The sequence below is a fragment of the Ochlerotatus camptorhynchus genome, unplaced genomic scaffold (genome assembly GCF_037179485.1).
Source record: "Ochlerotatus camptorhynchus isolate MF236.1 unplaced genomic scaffold, CSIRO-AGI_Acam_v1.1 ptg000274l, whole genome shotgun sequence".
In the NCBI taxonomy this organism is placed as follows: Eukaryota; Metazoa; Arthropoda; class Insecta; order Diptera; family Culicidae; genus Ochlerotatus; species Ochlerotatus camptorhynchus.
The window spans coordinates 8,059,074-8,081,343 of NW_027040763.1; the positions used below are offsets into that span (position 1 = coordinate 8,059,074).

The 22,270-nt window shown below is 43.7% G+C and overlaps 3 protein-coding genes across 3 annotated transcripts; 1 reads left to right on the forward strand and 2 right to left on the reverse strand.

Moving 5' to 3' along the window:
* Window positions 1–4,785: 4,785 nt before the first annotated feature.
* Window positions 4,786–6,531, reverse strand: LOC135705796 (uncharacterized). The gene is made up of 2 exons (XM_065227648.1): window positions 5,117–6,531; window positions 4,786–5,055 (listed from the first exon to the last, which is right to left on the reverse strand). Exons 1-2 carry the CDS (start codon window positions 6,449–6,451, stop codon window positions 4,786–4,788), a joined length of 1,605 nt encoding a protein of 534 aa, XP_065083720.1. The 5' UTR covers window positions 6,452–6,531.
* Window positions 6,532–6,613: 82 nt separating this feature from the next.
* Window positions 6,614–10,578, forward strand: LOC135705669 (uncharacterized). Its single transcript, XM_065227418.1, has 3 exons — window positions 6,614–7,757; window positions 8,349–10,183; window positions 10,244–10,578. The coding sequence occupies exons 2-3, from the start codon at window positions 8,822–8,824 to the stop codon at window positions 10,487–10,489; spliced, it is 1,608 nt and encodes a 535-aa protein (XP_065083490.1). The 5' UTR covers window positions 6,614–7,757; window positions 8,349–8,821; the 3' UTR covers window positions 10,490–10,578.
* An 8,954-nt stretch (window positions 10,579–19,532) lies between these two features.
* Window positions 19,533–21,281, reverse strand: LOC135705797 (uncharacterized). Its single transcript, XM_065227649.1, has 2 exons — window positions 19,849–21,281; window positions 19,533–19,790 (listed from the first exon to the last, which is right to left on the reverse strand). Exons 1-2 carry the CDS (start codon window positions 21,202–21,204, stop codon window positions 19,533–19,535), a joined length of 1,614 nt encoding a protein of 537 aa, XP_065083721.1. The 5' UTR covers window positions 21,205–21,281.
* Window positions 21,282–22,270: the final 989 nt, after the last annotated feature.

Sequence of the window (22,270 nt, forward strand, 5' to 3'; positions counted from 1 at the left end):
AAAGTTTGCGTTGGCTCTTTTTGGTAGAAAATCTTTAGCATTCAACACAAAACTCAGTCAACTGTTCCAATTCAAAAGTAGCTAGGTCTCTACTTTTAAATCGAATATTGTAGAACTGTCCCCTGCGCTTTGGTCAGATAGCGAATAGGGCGTCGTTGTGCCAATTTGGTCGTGGCATATATCGAGTATGAGAGAGTGATTGCAGTTTGCTCAAAGGTGCCTGAGTAAAATGCAAGTATTTTCGATGATTACCTGTAGTTGTTACAGTGAAGATATACACCCATATTCTCGTTTATGTCTGGACGTGTTTGCCATACAGAAACATTTTTATTTGATTTTGTGTGGTGGATGGGTTTCGGGCGTGGATGGGCTTATGGGTGATAATATTAAGTTTACGTTAGGATAACGTTGAAAAATTGATAAATGTATCGCTTCAGTTTGAGAAGCACCTCACTTCGCAACCGATGAACCATTCTGACGGCCAACATTACCGTGCAGGCGCCGTGTGTTGGCAGGGTCCAATATTGGGCAGTTTAATGTTTATAAAGTACCATCAGTTAAAACTGTATTTTTGAGCTTTATCCCTATACATTCTTAGGTGTTTCTTAGAAGATTATCATGTTGGTGTACGCTGATTCAAAAAGGAAATGGTATTAACAACAATCAATACGAAACTAACGATTTTAAATTTGCTCAATAGCCGGCGCCGGTGGTGTAGTGGTAATCGTGACTGCTTTCTAACACCCCAATGGGTCTGGGTTCAATCCCAGCCGAGGTCGGTGGGATTTTTCTGAGGCATAAAAATCTCTGGTCACGTCTTCCTTCGGAAGGGAAGTAAAGCTGTTGGGCCCGGCCCATGTGTCTTTGAATGGGTGCGATATCCTACGCAGGTGTGGAAGCTGCCTTCCTGCACAGTCGATTGCCGTCAATGGATGGCAATCGATGTCCGTCGGTGATTGGCACTAGATTGCGGAACAGAGACCGACGTTAAATAAAGGAATGAATGAAATTTGCTCACTACTTGACTAGCCTATTGGTCCCAAGCAAATCGATTAACATACCCCATTTTAGTCGAAATTCTAGTACTACACTATGTTTGTTTTGATTTGCTATGAAAGTTTGACAGATAAATTGAGGGGTTCGCGGATTTTCCTATGTTTCGAGGGGTGCATCGATTAGCTTGGGACCGAAGATAGTTCCTAGAGACGAGCCAAAAAGTTGAGCTCGTTTCTTCTGGTCTTAGAGTTACCTCTATGGTATTAACATTGAGCTGTCCATAGTTGGGCGTTGTTGAACATGTGGTACTTGCACAACATTTCATGTGAGTACCAAAGTAACCAATAATCACAAAATATATCAGCAAAATAGGGTTATCTTCCATTTAATTCCACTTAATTAATTTTGGTATCCATGACAGATACGTATTTCGACTACAATGTGCAGTCTTCATCAGTGCCATTCCCACTAAAGAACTTATCAAAATCTAACCCCCTTAAGTACTCATCCCCTAGGTATAAAAGTCAAGATCACAGGTATATAAATGAAACTACAATGTGTTGAATCGGAACCTACCTAACTAATTAAAACCAAAGATTTAAGTAAGCTAAAGGAGAAAAATCTATTCAACTCTCTATGAGGGGTGATTGGTTTTTCCTATGTTTCGAGGGGTGAATCGATTAGCTTGGGACCGAAGAGAGTACCAGAGCTGAGCCAAAAAGTTTAGCACGTTTCTTCAGGACCTACTAGCATAGAGGTAACTCTAAGACCACTGGGTCCCGAAGAAAATCATTATTATTTTTGGCTCACTCAGTACCAGAACAACGGTCCCAAGCAGTCCCAAGCTATTTCACTCACCCCTGCATGTTCTGCATGAATCCACACACCCCTGATGTTATCTGTCAAACTTTCATAGCGAATCAAAACAAACATAGTGTAGTAACAGAATTTAAACTAGAATAGGGTACGTTAATCGTTTGCTTGGGACCAATAGGCTACTAAAGTGGTGAGCCAATTTAAAATCGTTAGTTTCGTATTGATTGTTGATCATAATCTTGCGCACCACCAAGACACTACCTGAACAGCTTCGTGCAGTTATGTCCCTCGTGCAAAAGTATGGACCGTAAAGCCATCAAAATAGTCAATTGGAACGCTTGCTCGCTCAAGAGTAAAATCATTGAGTTCGTTGATTTCCTCAATGAACATAGCATAGACATCGCCGTCATCACCGAAACACACCTGAAGCCTGGGATAAATGTTCACCACCGATTTTCGGCTCGTAAGGCTAGACCGGACTAGCTTCTGCGGAGGAGGAGTGGCTATTGCATTAATCTAATCTAATCTAATCTCACACTAACGCAGCCAATACTTTGAAAGCATCCTGGAAAATGACGGCTTCACGAATCCGTCATTTTTCTTGTCAACGGCCAGGCCAACTGCGCAGCATGTGCCGCAGAGAGGATTTCAATGAGTCAAGTGATGTCAGAAATAAACATCTGAAACCATTCCACAACCTGAGATCAAGGGAAAGGAAGAAAGCGTGGAGCTCCCGTACCAAACGCTTCCAGTTACAATTGAATAATAGTATTTACATAGAGGTAACTCTAAGACAAGTAGGTCCCGAAGAAACGTGCTCAACTTTTTGGCTCACCTCTGGTACTATCTTCGGTCCCAAGCTTGTCGAATCACCCCTCGAAACATAGGTAAAACCAATAACCCCTCATTTTATCTGTCAAACTTTCATAGCGAATCAAAACAAACATTGCGTAGTACTAGAATTTCGACTAGAATAGGGTACGTTAATCGTTTGCTTGGGACCAATAGGCTACTAAAGTGGTGAGCCAATTTAAAATCGTTAGTTTCGTATTGATTGTTGGTAACGTGCTCAACTTTTTGGCTCAGCTCTGGTACTATCTTCGGTCCCAAGCTAATCGATTTACCCCTCGAAACATAGGAAAATCCACTAATCCCTCATTTTATCTGTCAAACTTTCATAGTGAATCAAAACAAATATAGTGTAGTACTAGAATTTCGACTAGCATAGGGTACGTTAATCGTTTGCTTGGGACCAATAGGCTACTAAAGTGGTGAGCCAATTTAAAATCGTTAGTTTCGTATTGATTGTTGGTACTACCAACTGAGATACTTTTAAATTGACTGTTAAATTCTTGGTCTATGAACAACTTGTGAGTGTTATATCTGTTTGTCTGTGGAAGATTGATGACGATTCTGAAGATTTCCTGCTAAAAGATGATGAGCGATGTAAGTAGATGCGACAAATGAAAGAAGATTTTTCGAAGATTGATTCGCTAGTGTGAGATTGAGAAAACACTTGAGTTCCACATTCTACAACCATCTGGCACTGATTTTTAATCTGTGCCTTCGACTTGGCTACTTCTCCTCGTGTTGTCAGTTAGCTAAAGTCATACCCATCCGGAAACCTGGGAAGGATCCGTCCTCACCTTCAAGTTATCGACCAATCAGCCTTCCCTCAGGGTTATCAAAACTGTTCGAAAGAGCAGTCTATCACCGGCTCCTAACATGTGCCGAAGAAAACAACTTGTTACTCGAGGAACAGTTTGGTTTTCGGAAAGGTCATTCGACCGTCCACCAGCTGACTCGAGTAACCGAGCGAGTAACAAACATTCTTAGACGGAACTAGTATGTTTCGAAAACATCTGCCATAGCGTTGTTGGACGTTGAAAAGGCGTTCGACAATGTCTGGCATGATGGCCTGGTGTTCAAATTGCAGCAGTACGATCTTCCAATCTTCATAGTGAAGATAATAAATAACTATCTATCGGACAGGACGTTCCGAGTCTCTATGATTGGCATCACATTGAATGCTTTCAACATCAGTGCCGGGATTCCACAAGGAAGCTTCCTTGGCCTCATTTTATTCAACCTGTTCACCTCCAATATGCCGGCTCTCCCTGATGGTGGATCGTTGTCTCTGTTCGCAGATGACACATCCAGCGTCTACAAGGGTAGGGTTATCGGAGCTCTGACTGCCACACTTCAGAGAGGCCTGGACGTCCTGTCTGAATATTTCAACAGCTGGAAGATCCGTATCAACGCGGCAAAGACCCAGGTCATCATCTTTCCACACTCCTAAATCTCCCAGACTTGTTCCGTCGGAAAATAATAAGATCGGCCTGAACGGCACAATGGTGGAATGGTCCAAAGAGGTCGTGTACCTCGGGCTAACACTAGACAGCAAGCTTCTTTTCAGGGAGCACGTTGATAAAACGAAAACCAAGTGCAACATCCTGATAAGATCCCTGTATCCACTCATCAATAGGAGGTCAACCCTGTCCCTGAAAAATAAGCTTGCTGTCTACAAACAAATTATCCTTCCCGTAATCGGGTACGGTATGCCAATCTGGGAGAGTTGCGCCAAATGCCATCACCTCAAACTCTAAAGGATCCAGAACAAAATCCTTTTGATGATCCTAAACAGTCTCCCGTGAACTAGAAATTCTGAGATCCACCTCCTGCCTGGAATTCAGACATTAGAAGAACGGAGAGTTTTTATCCTGGAAAGGTTCAGAGACACCTGTCTGAGATCAACTCATCAGATCATACGTAGGTTATCACTTTTTTTTCAATTCAAACATAACACACCCCCCAAGGGGTATTCTGTAGACTGTTCGGTTCTCTAATTCAAAGCATTAGCGAGTAGTCAGATATCAGATGAAATTGACCCGTAGTTCACACGAAAGAAAAAAAAGCAGGATAACCTATTTATTTGAACAAAAAACCTTTAATGTTAATTATTTATTCGTCCGACTAAAACATTGGATCAATTTCAGGACAAGAAAATTGTCTGAATTTGTACTCCTTATGAATTAATTTATTCGTACTAAAGAACAGGGTCGAATCATTCCATTTGGTAACGACCTCCTGATTGGCTCCGTTGACCAACAGAATCGGAAAATCGGTCCTCGATGTGCCTCTCAGTTGGACGCAATCGACAATTATCCGTTCTACTCCTGGCAATCGAACAACATCGTTCCACATTCCGCTACAGTTGATGGTACAAGCGACAAGCTTGAGACTCTGAAATGTATATATTTTATTATTTATTTCATTCTTACTGATATTCAACCATTATATCAACCTTGAGCGATTTCCAGCCCGCAAGTAAGCGGAAAAAATTGATAGGAACATCAAACCGATGCAACTCAAGATGTTCTACGCTCTCTACTATGCGATCATAGATGAAATCATCTTGAACTAGAACCTCCCCGGAGCTTACCCTCCCCAGTGTAAGATTTTTAATATGTTTATGTTCCTGTAAGAAAGTACAAATGATCTGTTCGAACGAATCGTTATAGATCGAAACTTGCAAATCCACATAGAGTTCAAACAGGTGTTTGTTTTCGCGCAATTGTAGATAATTCAGCATATCCAGTTCCAGTGATAGAGTTTTGAGCTTGGGAGCGTTTAAGATGCTGTTTTTAGAAAAGGTAACTTCTCTTAGTTTTAGAAACACCAACTGGTCAGCTTGAATCTCATTGTTAGCTGTAAGATTGATTCCAAAAAGGTCAAGTGTCTCCAAATTCTCAAACTTTCCGATGATTTTCTCCAGATTTAGCGTGCATTTATCGAGACTCCGGCTATCTGATCTGATAATCAAAACCTTCAGCAGTTTCGAATTTGGCATTGCTTCCACTTCTTGCAAATAATTCATGGCATTACCAAAGTGCAATGATAGATACCGCAACTGATGCATTTTGGAGAGGCAGCTAACATTACACTTGTCATGAACAATATTAAGAATGAGGGTTTCCACATTGCCAAAGTCGCCAACGAATATATCGTCGAAGTGCTTCGTGTAAAACATGCACCTGATGTATTTTAAGCGCTCACAGTGAGGAATTCTCAAAACGGCAGATGCGTCTAAACTGTCATCGATGTGTACGAATTCCAATCCGGGGGCATCAATCGTGACTGTCTTTTCTCCATGGCCGTACAAGCATTCCTTCCAATACAGTTGTTTCAGATTCGGTAGTGTTAGAATGTAATCCTCTGGTTCGCACACAAAAAGGTTTTCGAATCTATCGTCCAACGAAACTTGCAAGAATTCGAGTCGCTCCATCCAACGCCGGTATGCCCGATAGAACCGATCGAGGTAATCTTGTAGCACACCAGCCAGATACAGCTTCCGAACATTCGGGAACTTTTGCATGCATTCCGATACCACCGCCTGAAGCTGTTCCCATTTGCTTATCCGATAGATGAGAATTGATTGATAGTTACGGGTGCTATTACGAACCATTTCTAAATTTTTCACCACTTGCTCGTGGATACTAAGCTGTCCATTACGAACGATGAACGTTCCGGATGCCTGATTCCAACGGTGGCAGACCAACGATGCGACCTTAAGCTCGTCATATGAAAGGTACGACAGAATCTCTTGAAGGACCTCCAACGGAAGCTGATTGATGTCCATTATTTGGTGTCATACGGCTTACAGGAATTGTTGTCAAACGAACGAGGAACACTTGCTACTGAATCTGAAGTAGAACACGCGTTCACGCTCGGGTAACAGTACTGGTGAGGTGACAGAGTGGTCATTCCTTTCAGTTCATCACAGCCTCACCATGGGCGCGGTTCATCTTCCCCCCGAAATTTGGGATCGCATTTTCGATTTCCTGCCATTTGGACACCAGCTCAGAACAGCCACCGTTTGCCGTGCCTGGAATGGACGCGTAGCTCGATGGGCCACTTTACGGCTATCGTGCCTTGGTCACAGAAGCAAAGACCATATTTCAGCAATCAGTCAGTCCCTGCGAAACTACAAAAATTTCTCTGTGGAAACGCTGAAAACCGATGAAGACTACCAGTGCATCCAGAAACCAGTAAAAGAGTGCGAACGCAAATTCACCGTTCAAAAGTTTCGCTTCGGATATGTTACTGCTGCAATGTTGGAACGATTTGTTCAGGAACATTTCGAATGGTTCTGTACCGTGCGAAGTCTGCTAATACATCTAACCGATGATGGACGGTTTGCAATGGATGTTTTGCAAAATTTATGACACCTTCGAGAACTACGACTGCTGAATGTGTGCGATACGACAGTTGATTGGACCGTAATTCGATCTGCTTTCCTTACAAAACTAACGATAGATGCAGCCTGGTACTTCAACGACGAGGCACTGGAAGAGCTTCTGGATGCGGTAAGCAGTTGTAGGAACCTGACGGATTTGACGCTACGTTCGAACGATACGGCAAGCTTGGGAAGGATAGCCGACAGTCTGCCACGTCTGGAAAGGTTGACCATACTTAGCATGACCGTACGTTTGGCAGAAGAAGTTTTGAGTTTTCCTGTTCTCAAATACCTAAACTTCGACATCGAATGGTTTGTGTTCGACAAACCGTACCTTGTTCTACGGACTCCGGTGCTACAGTCCCTTAAAATATCTAAAAAAACGATTCACTTTGTAAAGTTCTCCGAATGTACCCGGATTTCGCGCTTGAATCTTTTCGGTCACAGTTTATCAACCGTGCATCCTTGTTTTGCGTCAGTGAAAGAGCTGAATCTGACCACGTGGGAACCGCCCAATCAGGAAGCTGTCGTAGAGGAAATACAGCTGTTCCCCAACGTCCACAAACTGTCTGTGAAGCTTTGCTCCAAAGAATGCACCATAGCGGTACCGGAAGCCGTCATTTTTCGACACGTTATGCGTTTGCATTTGAATAACTTCGTGCTGTCGATGCAGTTTTTTGCGGAAATCGAACAGATGCAATTGTTGGAGGTAAGTTTATTCCGCTGAATATGCCATCTTGTATATCAGTAGCTGAGTGTGCCCGGCCTTGCTCGGAATTCAATATGAGCTTGAGTTTGTATGGGACCCCCCCTTACAAAGGGGGGAGGAGCTCGAACCATCATAAGAACCTTTCTCGACCCCCAAAACCCTTGCATACAAATTTTCACGCTCATCGGTTCAATAGTTTCCGAGTCTATAAGGGTCAGACAGACAGAAATTCATTTTTGTATGTATAGATGTATAGAATTACAATTTATTTGTATTTGTTGACTTTTTTTTTAAATAAATTTAAAAATCCTTGAAAATTTACCTATCCAGATTTCCATGTTCGGTAATGATGGCCTGCGAGGTTCTTAAATTGCATCATTAGCTTTAGTGTTTGACACTATAATTTGGGATTGCAAGTCATTTCATTTTCCTCTGTTCGTGGAAATAAAAACCGGTACTGTAAAGACAAGAGTGAAAATTCGTACCTGCACTTAGTGTCAAATAGGATGCGTTTTAAGACCATGCCATTATCGAGCGTGAAAGCTGGATTCCTGATACAATTTCCCTTTTTCACTGTGTATTTTCCTGCAGCACCTATCGCTGGAAGAATGCAACTTCTTCCCGGAATCGACCGTCCTCGGCGACCAAGCAAACCTGTCGCATCTTAGCTATTTCAACGTAAAGCGAGTGTCCATGGCCATGACGGTGGAAAAATTCCCCATAATCACCAACGAGAATCAGCCTCCCATCGAGATTGTAGACAAACTTCGAACGCATCTTTGGCGGAACGATCATTTCAATGTTTTTAGCTCCCGAAGCGACTAGTATTAACCGGTTGATTTGGCAGCACTGATACTACTGTTCATGGTAATTTAAATTCATCCATTCATTCGTCCGCCATCGCACAAACACAAATGAAGCTTCATTCATTAATCAAAAATACTACGCACAACAGCTGATCGTCTATCAAATATGGCAACAGTGCAGGCACCCTTCGCCCAGCCAGCACATCAGTCAAAACAAAAACATAAACATAAACAGTCACCACTGTAAGCAATCACAAGATGTCGTTCGACGTTTTACCGGCGGAAATACTGCAGAAAATTTTCGACTACATCCCAGGGGTCGAGCAGCTGCAGAAAACCGCAATCAGCCGCCGCTGGAACCGGCTGACGCTGCGGGAGACGTATTTGATTTTGGCCTACGGTGAGCAGGTCATCAGTGAGAGGATTCTTCGACGCACCCAGAGGGGCTACTGTTGCTTTTCGATCGAATTTAGTGAAGCGTACGCGGTACTGAAACCGCGGCTGCAGATATGCGCGGAGAAGTTCTTCCTCCGGAAGTTAATTCTGGATGGTATTCAGACCTACGCCCTGGTTCAGTTTGTTAAAGAATACCGTAATTGGCTACGGGGTGTGGTTCATCTATCCGTGACACTAACCAACCAGGTCGATTCGGGCAGCGAAGATGATCATTTGGATTTGCCACGATTGCGAGTTCTATCGTGGACCTGTGGCACCGAAGGAGGCAGCCCGGTTCTGCCAAAGTTTACATTGAATGCCCCGGCATTGGAGGATGTGTATGTGGAATGTGCAGATACAGACCGAACGCCATTGGTATTGGAGCACACGACGAATCTGAAGTCACTCGGAATTTTCGTGCCGAAGCTTATCCCCGCCATGTGCCCCAATGGACTGCTTGTCCTCGATTGCTTGAGAATCTACAATTCGATGAGACCGTTTTCCTGGGATCCACAACAATTTGGTCTACCTCGACTGACGGTTCTCGAGCTCTGCGGCTGTACGGTGAACAACGAATCGATCTCCAGTTTGCAACACTTTCCAAATCTGGAAACTCTCATAATCCAAACGGAAACGACAAACCTGATTAATCTGCACATCATAGCAAATTCGTTACCGAAGCTCAAACAACTTCGTCTCTTCGACGTCAAATGGACGCACAATGCGGACATTCTGACCTTCCCAGCCCTCCAGGTGCTCGACGTTAACGATACCGTTCAAACGGGCGACGGTTGGCCACTGGAGATCAACGCTCCGCATCTGATCACCCTCAAAGGGACCGCCTTCAATCTGCTCGGATTTGAGCTGACCAATCCAGTCAGCGTCAAATGCATGATCATGTACGGTCTGTACCTCAACTATTTCCACCCGCGACTGTTTGCATCGGTTATGATACTGCACATCGACGTGCCCTGCGACAACCGGCAGCTCATGATCACCGAATGTATCCACCAGTTCCCGAATCTCACCCGGCTCACGTTGGTCCTGCACGAAAAGCAATCGACCGTGAGTATCAATGGCCATTTGCTCGCCATAAGTTTCATACACCTGCGTTATCTGCATCTGCGGAACTTCGATCTGGATTACAACTTCCTGGTTGGGATGGGAAAGTGTCTCAAGCTGAGGGTAAGATTGTTGATTCATTTCGTAAAGTGCACACTTCTCATTCTAGATTGCGAATTTCAGACACTGGTCCTGCAGGATGGCACACTGAACGTAACGCCGGACGACAGGCCGGTGTACTTCTCCGACCAGCAACTTTTTTTCCTGCAGAATGTGAAGATTCCGAAGGACGTGACGTCGTTTCCGGTGTTTAATCCGCCGACCAAGATGATCCTTTCGCTGGCCGATGGCAACGTTTTTAGCACCCTCAAGTGGGACGAGAAGAACATCAAAAGCGCAGAGGACTACGTCACATTTCTGCTCTGGTGAAAAAAGGGGGGTTAACACTTCATAATCATATGATAAGTCAGTTTTCATCGTATTGTATTTTATGTGTGCATTTTTGAAGTTTGATAAGACTTTTTAGGAAGAATTCTGAATTTTTCATTTGTCGTTAAATTGATGACATTCGTTGGCTTTTTGATACAGCTCGACCGCAATGTGGTGAGGCGGTGGCGAAATCGGCCAAGGGCGACATGCCCCGCATGGGTAGTTATCAGTAGAGTTGTCACTGTTATTTAAAATTGAGATTTAGATGTGTCGCCCCCCTCGGTTAAAACTGCATAGACTTTCATGCTAAGCCTTTTTATGATTAGGTTAAATATGCCGTCAAAACCTTTGAATATTTCAGCGCTGAGCAAATCGATTCTACAGTAATTCTATCCTCCGGAGGCACGGCACAAGGGGAGTAATCTACATTGCGTCACCTGGTTTTCGAGCGGATAGTTGAGCCAAGCAAATTCGAAGCAGCAATATGATTGCCAATCGCATTTGCTTTCTCTTGTGGGATAATGAGCCGATCGTCATCATTTCCGACTCTGAGAGGTGGAACGGGTTTAGGATGAGTTTTCAGCACCCTGGCTACCTTCCAGAATGGACGGGAGCGGTCATCCAGATTCTGAACAACACGCCCGAAACTTTCATTTCGGAGTGCGTCCATTTTGGAAGCAATCTGCCTGTTCAGATCGACCATTACACGTTTTTAACCAGATCACCAGTCCTCTAAAACTGGCGTCTACGCACATTGCTCAAGCGAATCAGTAATTGGGTGTGGGAATCAATGGCAACAAACTTACCCCTCACAGGAACTTGTCGAACACACGCGTCTCGTCAGCCACGGATATAGCCTGGTGGAGTCCTTCCAGTACCCGGTCGATGTCCTCTACGGTGTCAAGCGGCGGATTTTCATTGATGTCTCTGTCAACCACATGCCCAAACTGTACCCAGTGGACATGGTGGTAATCTTTGCGCAGGCTTTGAGCAGGTGCCACGTTGATGCCGACTACAGCCACTACGCCATCGGTTTGGATAGTCCAAAGATCGATAGAAAAAGTCTAGAGTGGAAGGATTTCCCGCCGGAGAGATGAATGTCGGTTAATCCGGGAATTTCACTGTATACAGCCCATGCTGCGAGTGGTTGAAGAGCAGACGTCCGTTCTGATTCCGCTGATAGTTCCGCCATGACGAATCGTGAGCTCGTGCGAGTGATCATGGTCAGGTCATTTTTAAATTGAATGCCTAATCCATTACTGACAGCACACTGACGAGGGCAGTATACGGCGATGAACCGGACGTTTCTAGTTGAGGATTACACCTCCACACTAAGGGCCTCGATGATAGAAGCATAGAGGTAACTCTAAGACTAGAAGGTCCCGAAGAAACGTGCTCAACTTTTTGGCTCAGCTCTGGTACCATAGAGGTAACTCTAAGACTAGAAGGTCCCGAAATAACGTGCTCAACTTTTTAGCCAACAATCAATACGAAACCAACGATTTTAAATTGGCTCACTACAAGACTAGCCTATTGATCCCAAGCAAATCGACTAACGTACCCCAATCTAGTATTAATTCCAGTACTACACTATGTTTGTTTTGATTCGCTATGAAAGTTTGACAGATAAAATGAGGGGTTAGTGGATTTTCCTATGTTTCGAGGGGTGAATCGATTAGCTTGGGACCGAAGAAAGTACCAGAGCTGAGCCAAAAAGTTGAGCTCGTTTCTTCGGGACCTTCTGGTCTTAGAGTTACCTCTATGTTTTGGCTCAGCTCTGGTACTCTCTTCGGTCCCAAGCTAATCGATTCACCCCTCGAAAATCCACTAACCCCTCATTTTATCTGTCAAACTCTCATAGCGAATCAAAACAAACATAGTGTAGTACTAGAATTCCGACTAGAATTGGCTACGTTAATCGTTTGCTTGGGACCAATAGGCTACTAAAGTGGTGAGCCAATTTAAAATCGTTAGTTTCGTATTGATTGTTGGTACGTTAATCGTTTGCTTGGGACCAATAGGCTAGTCAAGTAGTGGGCCAATTTAAAATCGTTAGTTTCGTATTGATTGTTGATAAAAGTGCAGATTTGGGGCAGCGGACAGAACTTGATTTCTTTCTTGATGATGATACGATCAATCCGGATAATGTGGTGATCAAACCAAAAGCTGTCACCGGATTTGAGATGGGTCTCTGTTAGAAGGCCCACGTCGATACTATGTGCTTGCGGAGGAAGTCAGCAAGCTCGAGCCTTTTTGCTCTTATAGAGCAAGCGTTCCATGTGACGACAGTTATCGGTTTAGACGCCATACTGAATAATAAACTTACCGAGCACTTGGATCTGTTCGGGCTTGCTGCAGCACTGACGGTCACGTCGACGAAAATCTTCATCAGCTCATCCGCAGAGAAGAAATCGGGATTTACGTTTTGTGCTGATGGTTGTCTCCAGAATCGAGGGGGGATGGGGAGCTTTGTTCAGCAGAAGCACCGGACGTTTCTTGAAGAGGGCCGGATTGCACCCGCGGATTTGCTTGACCGTGTTGCGTAGCACGAAGAGGCGGGAAGTCGTCCACTCTGAATGCCGGCGTATTGTCCTTCTTTTGCCCTGGTTGGTTTCTTGTGGACGCCTGCTTTCGGATCCGCTTGATATCTTTGCGTTTGGGGAACTGTGCCACCACAGTTGGCGCATTTGACCGTTTCCGACTCGTCGACATCACACTCGGAGGAGATATGGTTTTGAGCCCATTTGCCACAACGCGGCTTGATGTAGCAGTTTCGGGTGCCGGGTGACGTCGTGACGGCCGCCACGGTATGGCTCTCATCGGACAATGATGAAATTGATGGAGCGGATGGCCACAGTTCCCTTCTGGAAATGCACCAGGAAAAGGCAATCCGGATACTGCTTGACGTTCCCGTCCGTCCTTGTCATCCGAAAACGGCAGTTGGGGCTAGCTTGTAGCGGTCCTTGATTTCCGCTTAGATTAACTTCAGGTCAAAGCTGGGTAAACCTCGGATGACCACTTTGAAGGGTTTCTCGCCTGGGATATCGTGAGTGAAGAATTCCGCCTTGAACTTCTTCAGGTAAGATGTGGCCAGCTCGTATTCCGCTTTCGTACGGAGCATCACCTTTGTTTCGATTCTACCATAGAGGTAACTCTAAGACTAGAAGGTCCCGAAATAACGTGCTCAACTTTTTGGCTCAGCTCTGGTACTATCATCGGTCCCAAGCTAATCGATGCATCCTTCTAAACATAGGAAAATCCACGAACCCCTCATTTTATCTGCCAAACTTTCATAGCGAATCAAAACAAACATAGTGTAGTACTGGAATATATACTAGAATGGAGTACGTTAATCGATTTGCTTGGGACCAATAGGCTAGTCAAGTAGTGAGCCAATTTAAAATCGTTAGTTTCGAATTGATTGTTGGTATCAGCGCCGAAGGGGGCGACACATCTAAATCTCAATTGTAGATGCTCAAAAAATCTCAGACTAGCGAATAAATCTTCGAAAAATCTTCTTTCATTTCTCGCATCTACTTGCATCGCGCATCATCTTTTTGCAGGAAATCTTCAAAATCGTGATAAATCTTCTTTCTAGCCACAGCAAACACAATATTTCCTACATCGTAGATAGAGTTGTCCCCCTCGATCAGCGCTGTGTGGACACAGCAATTGACTACGACGTCCTACCGGAGTCGTTCGAAGAAGTCGATCAGTGTCTGTGCAAACCATCGAAGAGGCGATATCCCGTGCCAGGGAGCAACACGTACCAGCATCCAGACAGGTGAGTCATACTCTGAACCTTGACAGCCCAACCGAAGATTATATCAGGCTCCGTAACACCATTCGTAGGCAGTTCCAGCGTTCTGGGCTGCCCCACTTGAAGACCAATGTCAATAGGCTAACCAAAATTATCCACGCCAGGATGGTGCAACTCAGAAATAACGATTTTGCCAACAAGATTCGCTCTCTCCCAGATTGTGCAAAACCAGTTTGGAAGATGACCAAAATTTTGAAAAATAAGTCGAGACCGATCCCTCCGCTTTCCTCTGTTGACCAGTACTAGGGATGGGTCCACTACTCATAACCCCAGTTGAAAAGGCCAATGCTCTTGGCCAACATTTTGTGATTTCACATAATCTTGGCCAAACCCCCCATGGGCCTGCCGTACTGGAGGCAATGTCTAGAGTCGCTGACACCCCCGTAGTAGTGCATGATGATAGTAGAATATCGGCTGATGAGGTGATGCAGCTGTTAGAAGCACTAAAACCATGAAGGCTGCGGGTATGGATGGTGTAGTCAACCTCAAGTTGAAACACTTGAGTACATATTGACTTCTTCAACCATCTTACCCTTATCTTCAACAAATGTTTGGAGCTTGGCTACTTCCCTGCATGCTGGAAGTTAGCCTAATTGATTCCAATACACAAGCCTGGCAAAGATTCTACCAGTGCAATTCGGGTTTAGGAAAGGCCACTCTACCATCCACCAACTCGCACGGGTTACTAACATCATCAAGCGGAATAAGTCCATTTCCAATACATCTACCATGGCATTGTTGGATGTCGAGAAGGCGTTCGACAATGTATGGCATGATGGTCTAGTGTACAAGCTGCATCGATACAACTTTCCGATCTACCTCGTGAAGATTATCAAAAACTACTTGTCGGGCAGATCATTCCAGGTCTACTTGAACAATGTTCCCTCTGATACGTTCAACGTTGATACAGGGTAAAGGGCGAACACGAAATTATTGCGACACCGAAAATGTCATGCCAATTTTCTTATAATGTTTAGAATCAAACCTAAATTTTAGGGTAGTTTTATACATATATTTACTTCAAAAATCAAAAGAAAAGTTAATCGATGGAGCCTTGAGTGTAAAATTGAACGCATTATCGCTTGATGCCCTCCATCAAAGTCTTTACAGTGTCATCCGGTACCAGTTTCTCAGTTTTTTTTTTTTCCATTTTCTTAACATGTCCTTCTCGTCTTTGACTGTCTTCTTGCTCTTCCGAAGTTCCCGCTTCATTATTGCCCAGTACTGCTCCACCGGGCGCAGCTCCGGACAGTTTGGCGGATTCATGTCCTTTGGAACAAAATGGACAGAATTGGCCTCATACCACTCCAGGACACTTTTAGAATAGTGGCATGATGCCAAATCTGGCCAAAATAGCGGAGCTTCGTCGTGCTGCTGCAAGAACGGCAAAAGGCGCTTCTCGAGGCACTCAGATTTGTAGATCTCGCCATTTACTGTGCCCTTTGTCACGAAAGGCTCACTCCTTAGTCCGCAAGAGCAGATGGCCTGCCAAATGAGATATTTGGAGGCGAACTTCGACATTTTCTTCTTCTTAAATTTGTCGTCCACATCGAACTTGCTCTTGCCGGTGAAAAACTCCAACCCCGGAATTTGCTTAAAATCGGCTTTTATATACGTTTCGTCGTCCATCACACAGCAGCCATATTTTGTCAGCATCTTCTCGTAGAGCTTCCGTGCCCGAGTTTTAGCCGTCGATTGTTGCCGCTCATCGCGGTTTGGGAAGTTCTGTACCTTGTATGTATGTAGTCCAGCTCTCTTCTTTGCATTCTGGACGTAGCTCTGCGACATGCCGATCTTTTTAGCCAAATCACGGCTTGAGACGTTGGGATTTGCTTTAATCATCCGCTTCACCTTTCCCTCCGTCTTTTTGTTCTCCGGTCCCGGTTTTCTTCCAGCTCCTTTGCCGTGGTCCAACGTCAACCGCTCCTGGAACCGCTTCAACACTCTGGAGACGGTTGAATGGTGAATGTTCAACATTTTTCCCAACTGCCGGTGCGACAGGTCAGGAAATTCCAGGTGTTTGGAAAGAATTTGTTCTCTCAACTCGCGTTGGTTCACCTCCATTTTCGTTGAATCGAAAAACACGACTTCGAGTTTGACAGCATGTACACAATACACATCAATGAGAAAGTGTGCAAAATTTGGTTGATTTTTACCCAATGGTAAAAAAAGTTATGCCCTGTTGAATGTGTTGCAATAATTTCGTGTTCGCCCTTTAGCCTGCTTGGGCCTATCCTGTTCAACATCTTCACGTCAGACGTTCCTCTCCTGCCGGGTGGTGTTATCCTGTCAATTTTCGCAGATGACACCTCCATCATCTATAAGGGTCGAGTGATCCGTGCTCTGGCGAGTAAACTACAATCAGGCCTGGATGTTCTGTCCGACTATTTCAAGAGCTGGGAGATTTGTATCAATTGCCTTTGGCTGAAAATCTCCTAAATAGAGATAATAATAATAATAATAATTTGTATCAATGCAGCTAAAACACAAACCATTCTGTTTCCACACTCGAATTTACCTCGGCTTGTTCCGCCTGCTAACGTCAAGGTCCATGTTGATAGCACTCCTATTGAATGGTCGAGTGAAGTAGTCTACCTTGGTCTCACCCTCGATAGCAAATTGCTATTCCGATTCCATGTGGACAAGACATCCACCAAGTGTAACATCTTGATCAGGTCGCTCTACCCTCTGATAAACAGGAAGTCCACCCTCAAAAACAAGCTTGCTGTCCACAAGCAGATCATTCTGTCGGCTATTGAGTATGGCATGCCAATCTGGAAGAGTTGTGCTAAGTGCCACCACCTAAAGCTTCAGAGGATCCAAAACACAAACCATTCTGTTTCCACACTCGAATTTACCTCGGCTTGTTCCGCCTGCTAACGTCAAGGTCCATGTTGATAGCACTCCTATTGAATGGTCGAGTGAAGTAGTCTACCTTGGTCTCACCCTCGATAGCAAATTGCTATTCCGATTCCATGTGGACAAGACATCCACCAAGTGTAACATCTTGATCAGGTCGCTCTACCCTCTGATAAACAGGAAGTCCACCCTCAAAAACAAGCTTGCTGTCCACAAGCAGATCATTCTGTCGGCTATTGAGTATGGCATGCCAATCTGGAAGAGTTGTGCTAAGTGCCACCACCTAAAGCTTCAGAGGATCCAAAACAAGATCCTCAGAATGATCGTTAGCAGTCCTCCGGGAACTCGTAATTCTGAGATTCACCACCTGGTCGGTCTTCAAACACTCGAGGAGCGAAAGACTTCCACGCTGGAAAGGTTGTCTGCGATCAAACCACCAGATCATTCGTGATTTGGCAACCTTGTTTAAGTAGTTAGGCAGGTTCCTGTGCTCAAGTAGGTAGGTTATCAATTTTTTTAATTCAAACCTTAACAATCCCATAAAGGGTATTCTGTAAATTAGCGCTAAACGCAATCATCACATTAGAATAACCAATTAACTAGAACAAAGATGAAGAGCCAAAGGCTAATCAATTGAAATGTTGAACCAAATGTTGAAACATAAAAAATAGAAAATAAACGTAAATTTTACTACTAAAAAAAAAGCTAGCGATGAGCATGTTTAGAGGTGCATTTTTCACTACTAACGGTGGAAGTTTGACATTTGCCGTACTTGGGCTGGCATTTTCGGTTTCATCAGCGATACCGAAATCGCCGATATCGCTGACGTTTGTCGTGGTAACATCGTCGCGACCAATCGTGCCATCGGACTGGCCTCGATTCTTCTTCCTCTTTTTACTGCGCTTTTCCATTACAGCTGGTTGGGTATTCCCATCGAAGGGAAGAACAGCAAACCTGTTTGCTGTAGGTACACCCGAGCTTCGTTCACCCATTTCAAGGTATGCACACAAAAAACCGCGAAAGAGAGAGCGCGAACACTATGGCAACGAACTTTCCGAACAACTCGAGAGAGCGAGCTAACACCGAACTGAACTGCTTGACGATCAACTTGACTTATATCCGTCCGTTGCTCGAAAGTAAATGACGAAGAAAACGATTTGGCAAGCGTTTCTATTACAGCTGCTTATCTCCTCCCTTTCTTTGATTGGTGAAATGGTGAGCGGTCAACTAAGCATTCTATTTGCTCTTTATCGTTACGTCCGTGTTTGGGATTTTTCGTTACATGTATGAATTTTGATTTTTTTTTAATGTGACCCCCAGTCGAGGGGGGCGACTCTATCTACGATGCAGAAAAGATTATGTTTTGCTGAGGCTAGCTGCGCGCACGCTGAGTAGATAAAAAGAAGATTGATGACGATTCTGAAGAATTCCTGCAAAAAGATGATGCACGAAGCAAGTAGATACGACAAATGAAAGAAGATTTTTCGAAGATTGATTCGCTAGTGTGAGATTTGTTGAGCATCTTAACTTGAGATTTAGATGTGTCGCCCCCCTCACCCCCAGTATAGAAATTAAAGACGTAGTCCTACGTCAAAAGGTTCTAATATAGTTTTCGTTCCGAAAATGTATGGACAAACAAGAATTTTGAATGGTAATGGTTCTTAAGAACCTATTTTTTGTAGGGGTCACTTCCAAAAAAACCATAATACATAAGGTTAAAACTTTATCACACAAACATTCATGTAAAGTTCCATAACCATTTCAGTTTAAGTTTAGCAGGGATTATAAACAATTTTTAACCATTTTCGTTAAGGTCAAGTTATGGTTCGCGTTTATGCAGGTTGGTCCCCTTATTATTCTCAAGAGCTGACATCTATTAAAATGACCTGAAAAAGAACTGGCATCACTGATAAGTTCGAAATGTAGTGGCTTGCTTAACGCTTCAGTGGCACCACCATGACAAATGCGAGCACATTCCCAACTAAAACCTTATTTGTGAATAATGTGATTGTGGGTGCTATGTCTGTTTGTCTGTGCTCTACGTGTGAATAAAATTTCATAACATTCTGACACCTTTCGGCTCATTTTATCCAATACTAAAACGGCGTAAAAAGTTCACCCAATACATATTCTCTAGACGATTTCACTAGCAAGTTCGCTAAGTGGTACATACACAATTTCAGTTAAACGACACTTATCTGGCACAATACTGCAGCATTAACATATGCAAACAAAACTCGTATTATGGAACTGTGTTGGAAAACTCTCAATAACCAAAACCGTAGCAGTTCCAGCTCTAACGGAATCACTCAAGTAGAAAATCAATCCTCAAAAACCCTCAATGAAACAGTCAGCAAATACCGATTACATAGGGCAAATTCTTTTATTTCCAAGCGAGTATTTCCGCACCAATTCGTCATTTGCGCCATTTGAATCGAAAACGATTGACCCGTACCGTTTTTCCCCCACCAGATCCTCCCCGGTGCTCGTCGCCAAAGGAAAGCGCTTCTGATGTTGATTGACCAACTGCACTTGGCTGACGGTTAGCTGATTTAAATGGTCGAGGATCACCATTTCGTCGGCGTCTTTGGTTCCGATCAGGCATTTGGACAGGGTGAGATGCTGAAATTGTACAAGGGAATTATTATTTACGAATCCATAGCAGGTTTCGTCCACTCACTTTCAGATGGTTGGATTCCGCAATGAGCTTAAGGCTTTCTAAAGAAATTGCCATATTGATTAAATGGAGTCGTTCCACGTTGTGTAAACCACTTAGCGGGCAACTAGAATCCACAACGGTATCGTAGCAGTCAGGCTTAAACAGTATCAGCTCCCGGACCATGTTGCTGGATTGTTTCAAAAAAGGGCTCAAGTACGAATCCAGCGCTTCTGCCAGGTTAAGCGATTCTACGTTTACAAAAAGTAGCTTATTATTTGGTCCAGCTTGAAGACTTATTCGGGAAAGCAGTTTAGCATTGAGGGAAATTGTTCGCAAAGCTGGGTAGTGCATTGCAAGAATATCGGTTTCTTCCCTCAAATCTACGTTGACTAGTTTTAGGAGGGTTAATCGTTGAAAAGCTGTCGGCTTCCATCCCGGGCTTAAGTACACATTGTTCAGCTCCAGTTGCTCCAGGAGAGGCAGTGATTCAGCAAGTCGGTTAAGGTCTACACTGCACGGTGCGGTGTCACCCATCAGCACTAACTGCAACCCTTCCAGGAGCTTGCATCCGGTGATCGCATCCATAGTATCGACGAAAAGTGACTCCAGTAGTTCCTTCTCCAACTCGACCAGCAACGTTAACCATTTTAGCCTAGGTAAAGAGTATAAAAACTTAACATTTTGAACCGTATAGTATATTCGCAAAATAAGCGTTGTCAAGTGTTCGAAAGATGCTCTGTATAGTTCGGTAAAGTTTTTCCTGTATAAAGTGCACTCCAACGATTCTAAAGCATCACAGTCGGGCAGTATTAGAATGAGTTTGCTGGCGAAGCTGTCGCTAATGGATACCCGTTTCAAACGGGGTCCATTGACAGTGATGGTCCTGTTGCCTCTTCGTATGTGAATTTCACTCCAGTGCAAGCATCTAGCCGTGGGTAATCGTATCACGTAGGTCTTTCCACTGCAGGTGTCATTCCGAAAGAAGCGATGATCGAGCGAGATGTGAACCTCTTCGACTCTATCCAACCAATCAGCGTAGAGCAGGAAAAACTGGCACACATAATCTATCCAAGCTCGGGTGATGCTCAACCGCCGGAGGTTAACCTTTTCACTACAAACGTCCATCGTTGGCTTCAGCTGTTCCCACGAATGGACCATGGTGAGAAGGACGTTTCTGTGACTTCGACGGTTCCATGCCAGCTCGGTGAGATCATTGGTCCGGTCCAGGTGAATCGCAAGCCAGCTTCTTCTGGTGAGTGGGTTCTCGGTGGCATAGTACCAACTCTGACACACCAGACTGGCACTGAGCAGATCCCGAAACGGTAGCCAATCGAATATGAGCTGCACGATTTCCAGTGGAAGGCTATCGAAGGACATAATGTTCGAGCATGGTGCACCGTTTCGTTCAACTTCAGAATTAGTAAGAAATGAGAATTTTAGCGACTTTTTTACGATTAAATTTTGGAGCTTTGGAAACTGAAACGTCAACAGTAATCTAATTACTGCAGCATTCACTCGTACGCATACATGTTGCAGTCAAAATCAGCTGATTGGACCTTTAAATACCGTTGCAGTTGGTGCGGGCTGTGTGGTGGCCGGTGTGCGGAGGTGTAGCGGTTCATTCTCTTTTGTAGTGTGCGTAAAAGGTAGTGAATTCATTCGCGTCAATGCAGTCGTAGCAATGGCAAGTTGTTTACCACCCCGAGTGTAAGCTTGTTTCAAACGATTGCTAGAATAATTAAATATAAATAATAAATTGTTTTGGTGTGATTCGAACCCACAAAGTATTTAGAATGAAACAGGATCCCTAATTTAAGGTTTACAACTTTCTCTATTAACAATTTGATGATGTTCAATGTTTTGATGTTTTGGTCAAAGTTTTTCCTCGGTTTTTGCTCTGATTGTTGTCAATTTTTGAGTGTTCAAAGTTTCAAAATTTAAAAAGTTTGCATTTTCATAAGCTGTTAAGTGGTACATATACTCTTCTTTGTAAGAAGGGTAAAAACATAACAGGATGTCTCGATTGAATAACGTTTTCATGAAGTTTTAGCTAAACATAGTTTAACAAAAAAAAAGGGGTTTTTATTTAACCTAGAAAAACCTGGAATTCTCAGGGAATTTTCGAATTCCTTTTTCAAGCTAATATTGAAGTACGCAAGAGAACCTTCTTAGGAATTTAAAAATATTTTATAATGCAACCACCTTTATCTTCCTCGTTTACTTTTACTCTTTGGACAAAATAATTCTGGAGTGGATTTATCTTCAGTAACAACATACATTCTTAGACTGCAATTCTGTTTTTTTTTAACTTCTGGAACTTGTAAAATTTCTACAGATTTTAAACATAGACTATTTTTTGAAATCTTGGGTCCAATGAAATCAAGCTTGGAGACATTTTCAAGAATATAGAACGAAAATAAATATTCAAGACAACCCCAACAAA

Coding starts and splice junctions, on each gene's coding strand:
- LOC135705669 (XM_065227418.1), top strand. CDS start 8,822: ATGTCGTTCGACGTTTTACCGGCGGAAATACTGCAGAAAATTTTCGAC. Junction 10,184..10,243: donor GAAAGTGTCTCAAGCTGAGG/GTAAGATTGTTG, acceptor TGCGAATTTCAG/ACACTGGTCCTGCAGGATGG.
- LOC135705797 (XM_065227649.1), bottom strand. CDS start 21,204: ATGTCCTTCGATAGCCTTCCACTGGAAATCGTGCAGCTCATATTCGAT. Junction 19,791..19,848: donor CGGAATCCAACCATCTGAAA/GTGAGTGGACGA, acceptor GTACAATTTCAG/CATCTCACCCTGTCCAAATG.
- LOC135705796 (XM_065227648.1), bottom strand. CDS start 6,451: ATGGACATCAATCAGCTTCCGTTGGAGGTCCTTCAAGAGATTCTGTCG. Junction 5,056..5,116: donor CGGGCTGGAAATCGCTCAAG/GTTGATATAATG, acceptor TATACATTTCAG/AGTCTCAAGCTTGTCGCTTG.